We start from the raw sequence: 16,813 nt of genomic DNA, 5'->3' as shown, positions 1-16,813 counted from the left end.
TACAACGTCAGCTACCCTTGCTGTGCTTCAGCAGCGTTTTCAGTTTCTGGCTCACCGACTGGTGTGTGATGGCTCCACGCATTGGAACTTTGCACTGCATATGTTGGAAAGGATTTGTGAGCAGAAGAGGGCAGTTGTTGACTATCAGCATCAACAAGGCCATCAGTATTCAGTTCAGACTCCACACATAAGACCTCAGGAGTGGACATGGATATCAGACATATGTACCATCCTTCAAAACTTTGAGGAGTCCACCAAGACGGTGAGCGGCAATGATTCCATAATTAGCGTCCCCATCCCGCTTCTCTGCATTCTGAAAAGCTCTCTGCTCACAATGAAAGAGGATACGTTGCAGGCTGAGCATGATGAGATGGAGCGAGGAATCACACAAGTTGGTTACACACAGCCCAGCCTCATGGCATCCCAACGTGGATTGTTGAAAATGAGGAAGATGAGGAGGAAGAACAGGAGCTACTTTCATGCGCTATAGACGGTACTACAAGCACAACTGTCATACCGTCTGTTCAGCATGGATGGCCGGAGGACAGGGAGGAGGAGGAGGAAGAGGAAGACAGCATGGTCAGTCATCCTGTTGGTGAGGACACAGAAGTCTTGCCTGTTAGCAGTCTGGCATGCATGGCAGACTTTGTGTTGCACTGCCTTTCCCGTGACACTCGCATTATCAAACTTTTCGGTTACCCTCATTACTGGTTGATGACACTACTAGACCCACGCTGCAAGGAGAATTTTCAGTCTCTTCTTCCAGAGGTAGATAGGTGTACTAAAATGTTGCAGTACCAGAGGGCCATTGCTGCTTAATTATTTTAAAAAAATTCCCACCTGAAAATGCTGGCGGCAGAGGTCACAGTTCGTTGTACAAAAAAGGATTAGAGGCGAGAGAGACAAACCTCCAATATAGCAGAAGCAAGGGAACACTGGCAAATTTCTGGGAGAGTTTTCTCAAACCATCCCACCACCCTGGCCCAGAGGCGTGGGGTACTCTCACAAGGAGTGCAAAGTTTGGGAAGATGCTGAGGGAGTACCTTGCCAACATTCTCCATGATTCCTCTTTGCCTTTTAATTATTGGGTATCCAAGCTGGACATGTGGCATGAACAGCCTCTCTCCATCTTGAACTTCCTGGCCTGTCCTGCCGCTAGTGTTTTGTCAGATCGTCTTTTTAGTGCCGCTGGTGGAATTCTAACTGATAAGCGCATCCGCTGACTCTTATAAAAATGAACAAGGGCTGGATTGGGCCAGACTTCTCTACACCACTGCAGTGAAGACCTGGCAGAGCATCAAAAAGGAGGAAACACAGTGTCTGGTGATGTCCATGAGTTCAAGACTTCAGGCAGTCATTGCCAACAAAGGGTTTTCAACCAAGTACTAGAAATGAACACTTTATTTACAATTATTTTATCTGTCCAATTACTTTTGGTCCCTTTAAAAACAGGGTGGCACATGTTAAGGAGCTGAAACTCCTAAACCCTTCATCCAATTTTAATGTGGACACTCTCAAATGAAAACTGAAAGTCTGAACTTCAACTGCATCTGATTTGTTTTGTTTAAAATTCATTGTGGTAATGTCTAGAACCAAAATGAGAAAAATGTTGTCTCTGTCCAAATATATATGGACCTAACTGCATGCTTCCTGATTTTGCTTTTTAATGTTATCCTCCTCTTTCTCCTCATCCTCATCATCCACCACCACTATATCACCATGGTGACCGTGGTCCGTGATGCAACATCCAACTTATTGTGTAAAAAGGTGTTTTTGATGCCCTTTAAAAAATGTTTACACAGTATGTTGATATGTACCCCCCAGGGGGAAATGTTTGTCAGCCCATACACTTAACGCCCTTTTACATTTAGAGATGCACCAGCGATCCCGACAATGATACGACCCGGTCAGGATCGCTGGTGCATCGCTAAATGATCGCTAGTGAGCTTCCACACAGGAAGATCTCACAGCGATGCAGCAGCGATACAGCGGATGATACTTACCTTCCAGATGCGGCGATCCTGACGTCCTCCTGACGTCCTCCCGCCCGCCTCCACACGTCGCTCATCGGCGCCACAGGAAGCCCAGCAGGAAGCGCCCGAGGAGAAATGGAGCTGCGCGATCAGCGATGGACAGCAGGGGAGCCGGTCTGAGGTAAGTATCACACATAGCGATATCGCTAGCGATATCGCTGCTACGTCACCAAATCGGTGATGCTTTAGCGATATTGCTAGATATATCGCTATGTGTAAAACCCCCTTTAGTGTATGGCGTGACAAGTACAGGAGACTCACTCCTTTAAACTGGGAAAACATTTTTCGGAGGCCATCCTCCACGTCTCTTCAGACACCACCACTAGAACACCATGGTGAACGTGTTCCATGATGCAACAGCCACAATAGTTTTTTGCAAGATTGTTTATGATGCCCGTTCCTAAAATGTTTACACATTATGTTGAGGTGTCCCCCCCCCTCCCAGAGGAAAATGTTTTTCAGCCCCTTCACTTAGTGTATGGGCATTACAAGTATAGGAGACCCACTCCTTTAAACTGGGAAAACATTTTAAGTAGGCCATCCTCCACATCTCTTCCGACACCACCACTAGATCACTAGATGGAACGTGTTCAGTGATGCAACAGCCAAGTAATTTTTGTCAAGGGTGGTTATGATGCCCATTCCAAAAATATTTACACAGTATGTTGAGGGTGTACCCCTCCAGGTGAAAATGTTTTTCAGCCAATACTCTTAGTGTATGGCCATTACAAGTATAGGAGACCCGCTCCTTTAAACTGGGAAAACATTTTTCGGAGGCTCTCCTCCATGTGTCTTCAGACACCACCTCTAGAACACGAGGGTGAATGTGTTCCGTGATGCAACAGCCACTATAGTTTTTTGCAAAGGTGTTTATGATGGCCATAGAAAAAATATTTACACAGTAGGTTGATATGTACCCTCAGGGGAAAATGTTTTTCAGCCCATATACTCGTACTTAGTGTATGGGCATAACAAGTATAGGAGACCTGCTCCTTTAAACTGGGAAAACATTTTTAGGATTCCATCCTCCACATTTCTTCCAAGGAGGATTGGGGAGCGTGTAAATTTGGGGCAGGCCTTGCATTCACTTCATGGGACTTTATGGGAGTAAAAAAAATCATAATTATGGGAACTTTGGTTTCATGTGGCCATCCAGGATGTCTATTCAATGAATTATTGGGGTGCGTGGAAATTTGGGGCAGGCCTTGCATTCACTTCATGGGCAAACTTTATGGGAGTACAAAAAAATCATAATAATGGGAACTTTGGTTTCATGTGGCCATCCAGGACGTCTGTTCAATGGGTTATTGGGGTGTGTCCAAATTTGGGGCAGGCCTTGCATTCACTCTATGGGCAAACTTTGTCGGAGTAAAAGAAATCATTATAATGAGAACTTTGGCTTCATTTGGTAATACAGGACGTCTGTTCAAAGGCTTATTGAGGTGTGTGTAACTTTGGAACAGGCAGGCCTTGTATTCAATACATAAGCAAACAGTATGGGAGTACCCAATGAATAATGTGAACTTGGTTTTCCTGTGGCCATACAGTACCTCTGTTCAAAGGCTTATTGGGGTGCGTGTAACTTTGATGCAGGGCAGGCCTTGCATTCAATGCATAATCAAACAGTATGGGAGTACCAAATGAATACTGGGAACTTTCGTTGCATGTGGCCATCCAGTACCTCGGCTCAAAGGCTTATTGGGTTTCCTGTAACTTTGGTGCAGAGCAGACCTTGCATTCAATGCATAAGCAAACAGAATGGAAGTGCCAAATGAATAATGTGAACTTTGTTTTCCTGTGGTCATCCAGTACGTGTGTTCAAAGGCTTATTAGGGTGCATGTAACTGGTGCAGGGCAGGCCTTGCATTCAATGTATAAGCAAACAGTATGAGAGTACCAAATGAATACTAGGAACTTTGGTTGCATGTGGTCATCCATGGTGTCTGTTCATTGGGTTGTTGGGGTGCGTCCAAATTTTGGGCAGCCCTGCCACTCACTGCATACATAATAGCAGTATAAGGGACCTGCTGTTTAATAATGGGAACACCATAGCATAGCCAGCTGATGGTTCTCTAAGAAAAGTGAGGGCCGACTGCTGGCGATATAAAAATAGACTTTGCAACTTTCAGAGTCCCTCCTTCATAAATGAAACAGGATGGGTCTAATGATGTGTTACACACCACCAGACCAAATAAGGATGTAAAATGTTAAATCGACATTTCCCAGCGAATGCATTTGTCTTGGTTGAAAGCAATGGTAAAGTTGAAAAACGCATCAAAAACGCTACGTATGAACATAGCCCAAGTGGTGTAGAAACATTTTTGTTTTGGCTTATTTATTTTCCTTTCATACAAATCATTACCCTGGAAAGGATACTCCTTAACATATTTCCCAGGAAAATCCATTTTGGTTTTGTTTTTGTATGTTTTAGTGTGCGCCTGTAAAAGTGGCATAACACTCTGTCAACATTGTTCACAGCTGTGACCTGGGAGTCAGAAATGCTTCCAGGGGTATTCCCCATGATGTTCCCATGTCATTTGAGCACTGTTCCCATCGATTTCAGACATTTTTAGACCCTGAAACGACCCCCGGGGGAAATAGCTGCAAAAATGCTCGGTTTTCCCATAGACTTACACTGGGCTCATTGCTCAGGTCGATCACCCAATCATTCCAATTTGCTGTACTCGAGCAATGAGCACTCAAGCATTTTAGTGCTCGCTCATCACTAATTAATATTTATTATTCCTAAAAGTATCAAATCTACATGAGACCTCTCCTACTGAACTCTCCTAATCTTCCTAACTGTAATTTGTCACACTGCCTACTGCAACCATCTCCAACAAGGTCTCCAACAAACTAGAGTGCTATTTAATACAGTATAAACCAGAAAAACTCCTCCAAAGTTCTTCTTCTCATGTCCCATTAAATTGTCTTCATATTGGAATCTGATTAACTTAAGCCAGCTCTGAAGTGCACACTTTTGTAAGTAGACCTGATGGCTGAGTGATAATATATTATGGAAACATTTCATTGAAGAAGTTCTCAAAAAATGTTTATGGAATGACCATCAGATACTGTGACAATCATTGTTTTAAAATTCTGTCAAAATATGGCCACTCTGAAAAGGAATGGGGCACCTTAATTCTGAAGATCAGTAGGGATTACAAATTCTTACAAATGAATAGGGTTTTCTCTAAAAATAGTTCTACTTGTCTCCTCCTCGTGATGTTCCGTGCAAATCTTAATAGTCCAGGATTAGAAGTATTGATGTAATAGTAACTTTATGTTGTCACGGAGTGACCTGTCCTCTGTGACACGACCCGCAGGACAGCACTAAAACCAGGACAAACAAGGGGAACACCGGGGAAACAGTTACAATGGTGGGCCCTGCAATAGGGAATGAGGACAGGAGACCTCCTGCACTCCCCTGAGGCAGTGTCCCTGAACACTCCTAACATTCCCTATACAGGCTCTTCACCTGTCGCCGAGCCGGATGCCTTAATCCCTAACTCGCCCTGCACCTATCCCTTACTAGTGAACTGGATCGTGCAGACACTAATCCCACCGCTGTAATAATACACACAAGGAAAATACAACAAAACAGGGAAAACAAACAACTTAGCTTTGCTCTGCTGCAATTGCTCCAAGCAGCAGAGTACGGCACCCGGATACAGCTTCCACCTGAATAGCTGCTAACTCCCAGCTCTGGCTGAGCTGCAAGGAACTCCTCTCAATAGCTCCTTTCTCCACCAAGGTTGGTTGGGAATGAACAATATCACCAACAGTGATTGAGAACACCTGATACTCCTTTATAGGTAGGAGCCAGGGTAATCACACGTGCTTGGTAATTTACATGTAATAACCCCAGCGGCCACCGGGGGCAAAACCAGAACTAAAGCAACTACAGTGTAATAACCTCAGCGGCCACCGGGGGCAAAACTAACCTTAAGCCAAAGGCTTAAAGGAAAAAAAAAGGTTATCTGTGCTAAATCTGTCACAATCCAACATGGATCGCGACATATGTTTGCTGCAATACATTTATAGTTCTGGTGTCTGAAGGAATAAATCATCTTTGTTCTGATGGTTTGCTGGCTATTTATTGATCTGTCCATCTTTACTTAAAACATTGAGTCTACTTAACATTTCCAGAATACAACCTCTTCTTCTGAACTGTCCTAATCTACCCAACCGTAATCTGTCACATTGATTACTATGACCTTTTCCTACAATGTCTCCAACAAACTAGACTACAATTTATTACAGAACTAGCTGAAGAGCCCGGCACTGCCCGGGCATAGTAACTAACTACGGTTAGTTATAACAAATTATGATTATATCTATATATGTAAATTTGAGTGTATAGCCCCGCCCACTCTGCATAGCCACATTCACTATAATATCCCACATCATCCCGTCAGCCAGAGCTACCGGACTACTAATATCCCACATCATCCTGTCAAAGCCACTGGACTACTACCCTTAATATCCCACATCACCACATCATCCCATCAGACATAGCCACCGGACAACTACCACTAATATCCTACATCTTCCCGTCACAGCCGCCCGACTACTATCCCTAATGTCCCACATCATCCCATCAGCCAGAGCCACTGGACTACTCCCCCAATATCCCACATCATCCCATCAGCCAGAGCCACTAGACTGCTACCCCTAATATCCCACATCATCCCGTCAGCCTGGGGTCAGAATCAGAGCGCAGAGTGGATTTGCCCTCCCTTTATACCGGGGACCCCTTTAAGAGAGGCCTGGGGCCAAAACCAAAGCACTGGATGGATTTGCCCTGACTTCCATACCAATGATCCCTTTAATAGAGGCCAGGGGTCAGTGCCAGAGCATTTGAAGGCAATTGCCCTGACTTCCATACCGGGGATCCCTTTAAGAGAACCTGGGGTCAGAACCAGAACGTTGAGTGGAATTGCCCTAACTTCCTTACCGGGGATCCCTTTGAGAGAGGCTTGACATCAGAACCAAAGAGCAGAGTGGATTTGCCCTCACTTCCATACCGGAGATCCCTTTAGGAGGGGCCTGGGGTCAGAACCAAAGTGCTTAGTGGAATTGCTCTAACTTCCATACCAATAATCACTTTAAGAGACACTGGGGGGTCAGAACCACAGCGCTGAGTGGAACGGTCCTAATTCCATACTGGGGATCCCATTAACAGAGGCCTGGGGTCAAAACCAAAATGCTGGATGGATTTGGCCTAACTTCCATACCAATGATCCCTTTAAGAGTGGCCTGGGGTCAGTATCAGAGAGCTGAGGGATTTGCCCTAACTTCCATACTGGAGATCCCTTTAAGAGGGAAGATGTGCCTATGGGATGGAGGATGTGTCACGGGTATATGGGCATGGAAGGGGGGATTCATTTCTGTCATGTGCTTTCTGCTTCTTTCTGGGGGGGCAGACAATGGCTGGGAGCTTATGATCCCAGGGATGCTAGATTCCTCCTACCTGTTCAGTGTCTGCTGAGGTGGTGCCGAGTGGGAAAACTGTTGCTCATAGCAACCAATCACAGCTCAGCTTCTTTTAAACAGCTCTGGTGAAATGAAAGATACTTAGTGATTGGTTGGTGATACACACATATGCACACACACATACTTTCAATTTTATATATATACATAAACCAGAAAGGCTCCTCTAAAGCTCTTCATCTCCTTCATTAACGTAAAGAAGCACTCCCATTTTTTTCTTCTAAAGGGGTTGCCCGGTTCTTCGCCTGGAACCATATCAATGGTAGATGTTGAATGGGCAGGCTTACGACTAATTTTAAATTATATCTTGTTTTTATTGTAGGGAAACCAAACCCAAGAGACTGGAACCAACTCAGTCTATTCAGTGCCAGAGGACAACAACACCTCCGAATATATGAACTTTGATGACATACATTATGCTACCATTGATTTTTCAAAGCTGAAACGTACAAATGCTCCAAAAGGCACCGAAATTAACTATGCAGAAATAAAAAAGTAGCTTTTACACAAGAGACAATACCAAAAACTGTGGGGCTGTCTACAAGAACAGTAAATTGGCTTCAACTAATTTGGTGATACATTTAAGCTGATCTGTCTGAAACTAATTGTGATGTCACAGCAGCTTATCTAAGAGATCTACAGTCATGACGTCAATAAATGTTACCGGACCAAAATTTGTGATGTCTCAGCAGATTATCCAAGAGATCTACAGCTATGATGCCTCAAAATGTCACATGGCTAAAACTTGTGCTGTCACACAATTCTACATTTTGGGAACTTACTTCTGATATCTCAGCAACCTACCTGATGGAAACACATTGGTGATGTCACAGCATATTACCTGTCTGAAATCCAATTGTGATGTCACAGCTGTTTAACAAACTTTAACCCACTTGTGATGTCATAGAAGCTGACATTTGTTTAACTACAGCACATAAGTAGTGATACATTGACCTATTGGAAACACAATTGTGATGTCACAGATCATCTTAATTAAGGCACAAAATAAAATGAAAACTTTACATGTGATCTAATAGAGGAAAGGAAACCTTTTTATTTTAGTAGGACACATATGTAGATTTTCATATCTGCTTCTACATATAAAAAAGCTACCTGTAGCTGTTAAAGAAGCACGCACTCCTCCTCCTTGTCCTCCTCCTCGTCATCCTCTACATCCTCCTCCCATCATTGCTTTTATGTACTTATTATATTGCAGTCATAATATATCGCACAGTGCACTTACTGCTCATTTTGCCTTTCTACCCAGATAATTCTCTTTTCTTGCTCTGTGTAATATCTTGTCCCTGCAAATATCATCCCCCTCTACAACTCCTGATCCAGCTGCTCCCTCCTCCCCCTGCCAGAGACTTTTGCAGTGACTGATGACTCATGCAGGAAAAATTGAAAATCTGTTTCTACATATAGCTTAGGAGCATTCATCTTGTCAGCTTTTAATCACGTGATGCATAGACATAATGGAAAAGAGAAGTATTATCTGTATAGAAAAGGAAATGAACAATTGTAAGTACACAGTGCTATATAATATGAAGACTGCAATATATTAGGAGAAAACTAATTTTGATGGGAGGAGAAGAAGGAGGGCTTCGTTAATAATTAAATTGTATTTATTATTATTTATGTTAATTGAGTCCCTATAGAAACAGTGTGAATAATGATCTAATACACAAAGAACAATTCCAATCTATCACAATTGAAAATAAAAAAGTATTTTGTATTCATTTATTTTCAGTCTCTGTAAGTAAAAGTGAATGTTAGCTATATAGCATTATTATTCACTATGAAAACACAGTATAGAGGGGTATAAGGATGTAACTCAGGATCAGTATTGTAATGTGTGTTCACAGTGACTGCACCAGCAGAATAGTGAGTGCAGCTCTGGGGTATAATACAGGATGTAACTCAGGATCAGTATTGTAATGTAAGTACACAGTGACTGCACCAGCAGAATAGTGAGTGCAGCTCTGGAGTATAATACTGGATGTAACTCAGGATCAGTATTGTAATGTATGTTCACAGTGACTGCACCAGCAGAATAGTGAGTGCAGCTCTGGGGTATAATACAGGATGTAACTCAGGATCAGTATTGTAATGTAAGTACACAGTGACTGCACCAGCAGAATAGTGAGTGCAGCTCTGGAGTATAATACTGGATGTAACTCAGGATCAGTAATGTAATGTAAGTACACAGTGATTGCACCAGCAGAATAGTGAGTGCTGCTCTGGAGTATAATACAGGATGTAACTCAGGATCAGTATTGTAATGTATGTTCACAGTGACTGCACCAGCAGAATAGTGAGTGCTGCTCTGGAGTATAATACAGGATGTAACTCAGGATCAGTATTGTAATGTATGTTCACAGTGACTGCACCAGCAGAATAGAGAGTGCAGCTCTGGAGTATAATACAGGATGTACCTCAGGATCAGTAATGTAATGCATGTACACAGTGACTGCACCAGCAGAATAGTGAGTGCAGCTCTGGGGTATAATATAGGATATAACTCAGGATCAGTATTCTAATGTAAGTACACAGTTACTGCACCAGCAGAATAGTGAGTGCAGCTCTGGGGTTTAATACAGGATGCAACTCCGGATCAGTACAGGATCAGTAATATAACCCCTTCATGACCGGAGCTTTTTTCATTTTTTTGTTTTTTGCTCCCCTTCTTCCCAGAGCCATAAATTTTTTATTTTTCTGTCAGTATGGCCATGTGAGGGTTTGTTTTTTGCAGGACGAGTTGTAGTTTTGAATGACATCTTTGGTTTTACCATGTTGTGTACTAGAAAACAGGAAAAAAATCCAAGTGCCGTGAAATTGCAAAAAAAGTGCAATCCCACACTTGTTTTTTGTTTGACTTTTTTGCTACGTTCACTAAATTCTAAAACTGACCTGCCATTATGATTCTCCAGGTCATTATGCATTCATAGACACCAAATATTTCTAGGTTCTTTTTTATCTAAGTGGTGAAAAAAAATTCCAAACTTTGCTTAAAAAAAAAAAAAAAAATAGTGTCATTTTCTGATACCTGTAGCGTCTCCATTAGAGTTGAGCGAAACTGGTCGAAAAATTTCAAAAGTGAAACGAAACCCGACCCTAGGATGAGGTCGGCCACGAGGTCGGCGACTTACGCGCCAAAGTCGCGTTTCAAAAGTTTGTTTTGCGCTCTTTTTCAGCCAATCAGGATCCACGGACACTGTGGGCAACGTGATGACATAGGCAGGGGTCACCACCATCTTTCAGAAGGGCATGCAAGTGATTGGCTTGCTTTGGTGGGCGTCACAGGGGTTATAAAAGGGCGTGCACGCCGACCGCCATCTTACTTCTGCCGATCTTAGCATAGGGAGAGGTTGCTGCTGCTGATTCTGTAGGGAGAGCGTTAGGCAGGGAAGAAGAAAAAAAAACTGCTTCTGCTGCTAGCGATTTTGCCTGTATAACACACCAGTCACTGTGTGTGCAGTGCAAGGGGAGGCTATATTGTGGTGGATCAGCGGTGTTGGTTGTTAGCCTGCCTTGTAAGGCTTCCTGACGGCTACATTGCTGTTTACCCACTGCTCTGCAAACTGCTTTTTTAAAAGTAATCCCAATTTTTTTTTTTGTCCTGCTCAGGTACTGAGCGTGCATTTTTTCACACCATACAGCGGTGTACGCTCCTCACACAGTACCATGTAACGGCTGTTATCACAGCCATAGTGAAGCTATCTGTGTGTCACTCTGTGAGAATAAGTCGAGGACATGTTCCGTTCTTACAGACCTGCACCTACTAGTTTTGTCTAGCTTTCAAACAGTTAAATATATTTGCTGTTTGATCACATTCAAAACTATAGAGAGACAGCGTGTGTCAGTCCGTATACTTAAAAAACACGGAGCTTGACAATTTTACGTACACCGGACAGCCGTGTACGTGCACGCTCCTCTCAGTACCGTGTAACGGCTGTTATCACGGCCACAGTGAAGCTATCTGTGTGTCACTGTGAAAGGATAAGTGGAGGACTTGTTCCGTTCTTAAAGACCTACACTCTAGGGAGATTCCTATTCTGCCCAATTCTACATACACCTTGTAGTTTGTGATACACACGCCAATTTCTGCCTGTGACATAGCGCTCTGATATTCAGTGGGCCTCACACAATCCATAAGTGTCCAGTGTCCACTAGTGTGTGCAGAAATTCAAAATCTCTGTGATCCTGCAGTCACTTTTTTCACACCTGTGCCATCGAGCCTGTGACATAGCGCTCTGATATTCAGTGGGCCTCACACAATCCATAAGTGTCCAGTGTCCACAAGTGTGTGCAGAAATTCAAAATCTCTGTGATCCTGCAGTCACTTTTTTCACACCTGTGCCATCGAGCCTGTGACATAGCGCTGTGATATTCAGTGGGCCTCACACAATCCATAAGTGTCCAGTGTCCACAAGTGTGTGCAGAAATTCAAAATCTCCCCTGTCCTATAGACACCTTGTACCTTGTTTTACATTACTATATAGTTTGTTGGATTTTGTCTACATTTCTACAAAAAATGAGGAAGGCTGGTGGAAGAGGCCATGGAATTGGGCGGGGGTTGGCAGCTGGTAATGATGGTGTTGGTGGAGGATCTGATGGTAGTGGCAAGAGCAAAATAGGACCGAATGCAGGAGGTGATGAGCCTGCATCATCGTCTGGCTCCATAAGGCTTCGAAGGCTTAGTTTTCTAGGAGTTGGCAAACCGCTTTTAAAGCCAGAGCATCAGGAAAAAGTTTTGTCTTACATTGCTGACTCAGCCTCCAGCTCTATTGCCTCCTCTCGAAGTTGTAAAAAGTAAAAGCACTGAGTCGTCATTGGAGGCTCATGTTCATGAACCACACCTTTCCTTGTGTCCTTCACCCCAACCAAGATTGAAGGATGACGCAGGCCATACTACTGATTACTCCATGGAGCTGTTTTCACATACCATGCCTGGATTATCAAGTGAAATGGTGAATTACCCAGGCCAAGATGAATCTGACATGGAGTGCACTGATGCACAGCCGCTGATAGATGATTCTGCTGGTACATTCACTCAGAGCACTACATTGTCCTCGCATTGTACAGAGCCAGATTCTGACCCTGATGAGACTCAGGTGCCCCTTCCCGCACACTATACCACCATACACGGTGACACAGAGGAAGGTGCACATGACATTGAAGAGGAGGTGATGGATGACCCAGTTGTTGACCCAGATTGGCATCCATTGGGGGAAGAGAGTGCTGCTTCCAATAGCTCAGATGAGGAGCATCCACAGCAGACATCGACATCGCAACAGCTGTTATCTGTCAGGCCCGGATCACTCCAAAGACAGGTTCCAAATGTCAAAAGAGTTGCTGGACAGCTTGTCCAGAGGGTCAAAAGATCACAGCGTGCTAGGCCGCAAAGTGTCTGCCAAAGTAGGAAGAGTGCAGTGTGGCACTTTTTTGAACAAAATCCTCATGATCAGGCCAAGGTTATCTGTAAGAAGTGCGCAAAGACCTTTAGCCGAGGGAAAAATCTGAAAAATTTGAATACCAGTTGCATGCTTAGACATTTAACCACCATGCACTTGCAAGCGTGGACACAACACCAAACCTCAAGTGCCACATGTGCAACTGATCACAAAGAAGGTAGTCAGCAACGCTACATTGTTTCCCCCACTGTAAGCCCACCGGTTAGCACAGCAGCAAATGTTGAGGTATCGTTGCAAGGCCACAGCAGTCAGGGAATCCTACTGTTATATCAACGAAATACTGAATCTAGGCCATCAGAAAGAACACCAACTCCATCACCATCATCAACCCTCTCTCAGTCCGCCCTGTCCAACGCTACTTCCACCATATGCAGCTCTCAAGTCCAGCTCACCCTCCCAGACACTATGAGTAGGTCAAGAAATTACTCAGTCTCTCATCCGCGTACACTGGGTTTGAACGCCCACATTGCCAAACTAATCTCGTTTGAGATGATGCCCTATCGGTTGGTGGAAAACGCAGCTTTCCGCGAACTCATGGCCTAAGCAGTACCATGCTATGACCTACCCAGTCGCCACTTCTTCTCTCGCAAAGCCATCCCAGCCCTCCACCATCATGTAAAAGACCGCATTGTCCATGCACTCAAGCAGTCAGTGAGTGGAAAGGTGCACCTCACAACTGATGCATGGTCCAGTCGGCATGGCCAGGGCCGTTACGTGTCCATCACTGCGCACTGGGTTAATGTGGTGGATGCAGGGTCCACAGGGGACAGCGGTGGTGGGACAGTGCTGCCTAGCCCACGGTATAGGAAACAGTTGGCTGTAGGCGTTCGTCCCTCCTCCTCCTCCTCCAGAAGCGAAAGCTCGTCCACAGAGCGCAGTCATACGAGCACTCCATCTGCAGCTGCCACTGTTGCACACGAGGTGTCCCCCTATCGAGCAGCTAGTGGAAAGCGTCAGCAGGCTGTGTTGCAGATGATGTGTATGGGCGACAGACACACCGCCGAGGTGCTGGCCGAGTACTTGAAGCGACAAACTGAGTCATGGCTGGGCAGTGTACATCTTGAGGCAGGCAAGATAGTTAGTGATAACAGCCGTTATTTTGTGGCAGCCATAGCCCTTTCAAAACTCAGCCACATACCTTGCTTGGCTCACACCTTGAACCTGGTGGTGCAGTGCTTCCTCAAAAATTATCCGGAGTTAACAGCCCTGCTCCAGAAGGTGCGAAGACTGTGCGCGCACATCCGCCGGTCGCCTGTACACTCCGTTCGTATGCAGAAGCTGCAGCGATTGCTCCACCTTCCCAACCACCGCCTCATTATTGACATTGCAACAAGGTGGAACTCCACCCTGCACATGGTGGAGCGGCTGTGCGAGCAGAGGCAGGCCATAATGCATTTGTGGGAGGATACACGGCCAGGCACTTTGAGAGCAGACATGGAGTTGACAGGTGTGCAGTGGTCGAAGCTGAAAGACCTCTGTAAAGTCCTTCAGTGTTTTGAGGAATGCACACGGCTGGTAAGCGCAGACGACGCCATCCTAAGCATGAGCATCCCACTTATGCATCTGCTCATGCAAACTTTGACGCACCTTAAGGAGCAGGCGTCTGCAGCCAATGTTGACGAGGAGGGAATCCTTGTTGACATTCAGCCATTGTCTGCTCAGGGACCTCTCCTGGACCAGGTGGAGGAAGAAGAGGAGGAGGAGGATGATGATGGGGATGATTACTTAGGGGAGGAGGATGCATCTCGTGGGGCAAGTGAAAATGTTGGCGTGGCAAGGTCTGGTACAGGGTTTGCGCGTGACTGGAGGTATGTGGATTTGCCAGAAAGTGCTCCTCCAACCAGCACTCGCAGTGCATCATTGACACTGGGAACAATTGCCCACATGTCAGATTATGCCTTGCAGATCCTAAAAAGGGACCCCCGCATTGCCAAAATGATGAACGATGACGACTACTGGTTAGCCAGCATCCTTGATCCACGCTATAAAGGCAAATTACAAAACATCATGCCACAGGAGAACCTTGACCTAATATTGGCTAATAAACAAGCAACTCTGGTAAATCGGTTGCTTGAGGCATTCCCAGCACACAGCAGCGGTGATGGTTCTCACACGAGCCGTACGGGCCGGGGGCAGCTTGGCAGAGGTGTTCATGGTGCACACAGCAGAAGTGGCATTGGAGACAGGGGTTTCATGACAATGTTGTGGACTGATTTTTCTAGTACCGCTCACACAACTGGTAATACTGCATCGATGGAAAGTGACAGGAGACAGCAGTTGTCAACTATGTTTACAAGCTACTTTTCCTCCCACATCGATGTTCTCCCACACAGGTCATTCCCCTTTGACTATTGGGCCGCTAAACTGGACACCTGGCCTGAATTGGCCCAATATGCCTTACAGGAGCTCGCTTGCCCAGCTACAAGTGTGCTATCGGAAAGAGTCTTCAGTGCAGCTGGATCAATCCTGACAGAAAAAAGGACCCGTCTGTCAACCCAAAATGTGGATGATCTAACCTTCATTAAAATGAACCATGCATGGTTTTCCAAGGATTTTGTCCCACCTTCCCCTGATGACACATAGGGTGACAGAAAAATGGCTTGCTTTGGTCCACCTCTTCCTGGGACTTGACCTATTTCGCCTTTTGCATCAGCTGAATGTCCAACATCAACATAAGCCACTTTCTAAAACTCCCTAACTGTGCTGCCTCCCCCCCATGGTCGGGGTCACCACCTAGCGCACAACATCGTGCGAGTGCCGTTGCCCTGGACAGGTGGGTAGGCCGACTCTTGGGCGCGGGCACTGGCACAGGGTCCCTCATAGTGCAATCAAGTGTCTCTGACGGTGGTGGTGCACACCCGCCGTCAGACACACCGCCGTACTATGAGGGGCCCAGTGCCAGTACTGACGCCCACGAGTGGGCCCCCCTTGCTTGGGCAGGGCCCCAGCATTTGCAATCTTTACCTCTCCCTGCTCCTCCGCTGTGTAGTCTGGGCCGTCAAATCCATACTGTGCCTGACACCGTCTGAGCCTGCCTCCTGATGTATAGACATATATTTTGAATGTGTACGCTATCCATACAGGTTATCCGGGGATACGGTACCCTTTCTCACCTTTGTGCAATCACGTGCAAGCCATACTGGGCCTAACACCGTCTGAGCCTGCCTCCTGATGCATAGACATATATTTTGAATGTGTACGCTATCCATACATGTTATCCGGGGATACGGTACCCTTTCTCACCTTTGTGCAATCACGTGCAAGCCATACTGGGCCTAACACCGTCTGAGCCTGCCTCCTGATGTATAGACATATATTTTGAATGTGTACGCTATCCATACATGTTATCCGGGGATACGGTACCCTTTCTCACCTTTGTGCAATCACGTGCAAGCCATACTGGGCCTAACACCGTCTGAGCCTGCCTCCTGATGTATAGACATATCTTTTGAATGTGTACGCTATCCATACATGTTATCCGGGGATACGGTACCCTTTCTCACCTTTGTGCAATCACGTGCAAGCCATACTGGGCCTAACACCGTCTGAGCCTGCCTCCTGATGTATAGACATATATTTTGAATGTGTACGCTATCCATACATGTTATCCGGGGATACGGTACCCTTTCTCACCTTTGTGCAATCACGTGCAAGCCATACTGGGCCTAACACCGTCTGAGCCTGCCTCCTGATGTATAGACATATATTTTGAATGTGTACGCTATCCATACATGTTATCCGCGGATACGGTACCCTTTCTCACCTTTGTGCAATCACGTGCAAGCCATACTGGGCCTAACACCGTCTGAGCCT

General features: G+C 45.4%; 1 protein-coding gene across 3 annotated transcripts in view; it reads left to right on the top strand.

Moving 5' to 3' along the window:
- The window catches only part of LOC141085327 (sialic acid-binding Ig-like lectin 13), a 186,398-nt gene extending 177,133 nt beyond the window's left edge, over window positions 1-9,265 (top strand). For all 3 annotated transcript variants that reach the window (XM_073570612.1, XM_073570613.1, XM_073570611.1), the window contains one exon: window positions 7,849-9,265. In XM_073570612.1, coding sequence (XP_073426713.1) covers window positions 7,849-8,025 — 177 coding nt within the window. In that variant the 3' untranslated portion in view covers window positions 8,026-9,265. The remainder of the gene's footprint in view (window positions 1-7,848) is intronic.
- Window positions 9,266-16,813: the final 7,548 nt, after the last annotated feature.

Source organism: Dendrobates tinctorius, unplaced genomic scaffold, assembly GCF_039654945.1.
Source record: "Dendrobates tinctorius isolate UK_male_01 unplaced genomic scaffold, ASM3965494v1 ptg000028l, whole genome shotgun sequence".
Classification (NCBI taxonomy): domain Eukaryota; kingdom Metazoa; phylum Chordata; class Amphibia; order Anura; family Dendrobatidae; genus Dendrobates; species Dendrobates tinctorius.
This window is presented reverse-complemented; position numbering and strand designations above follow the sequence as displayed.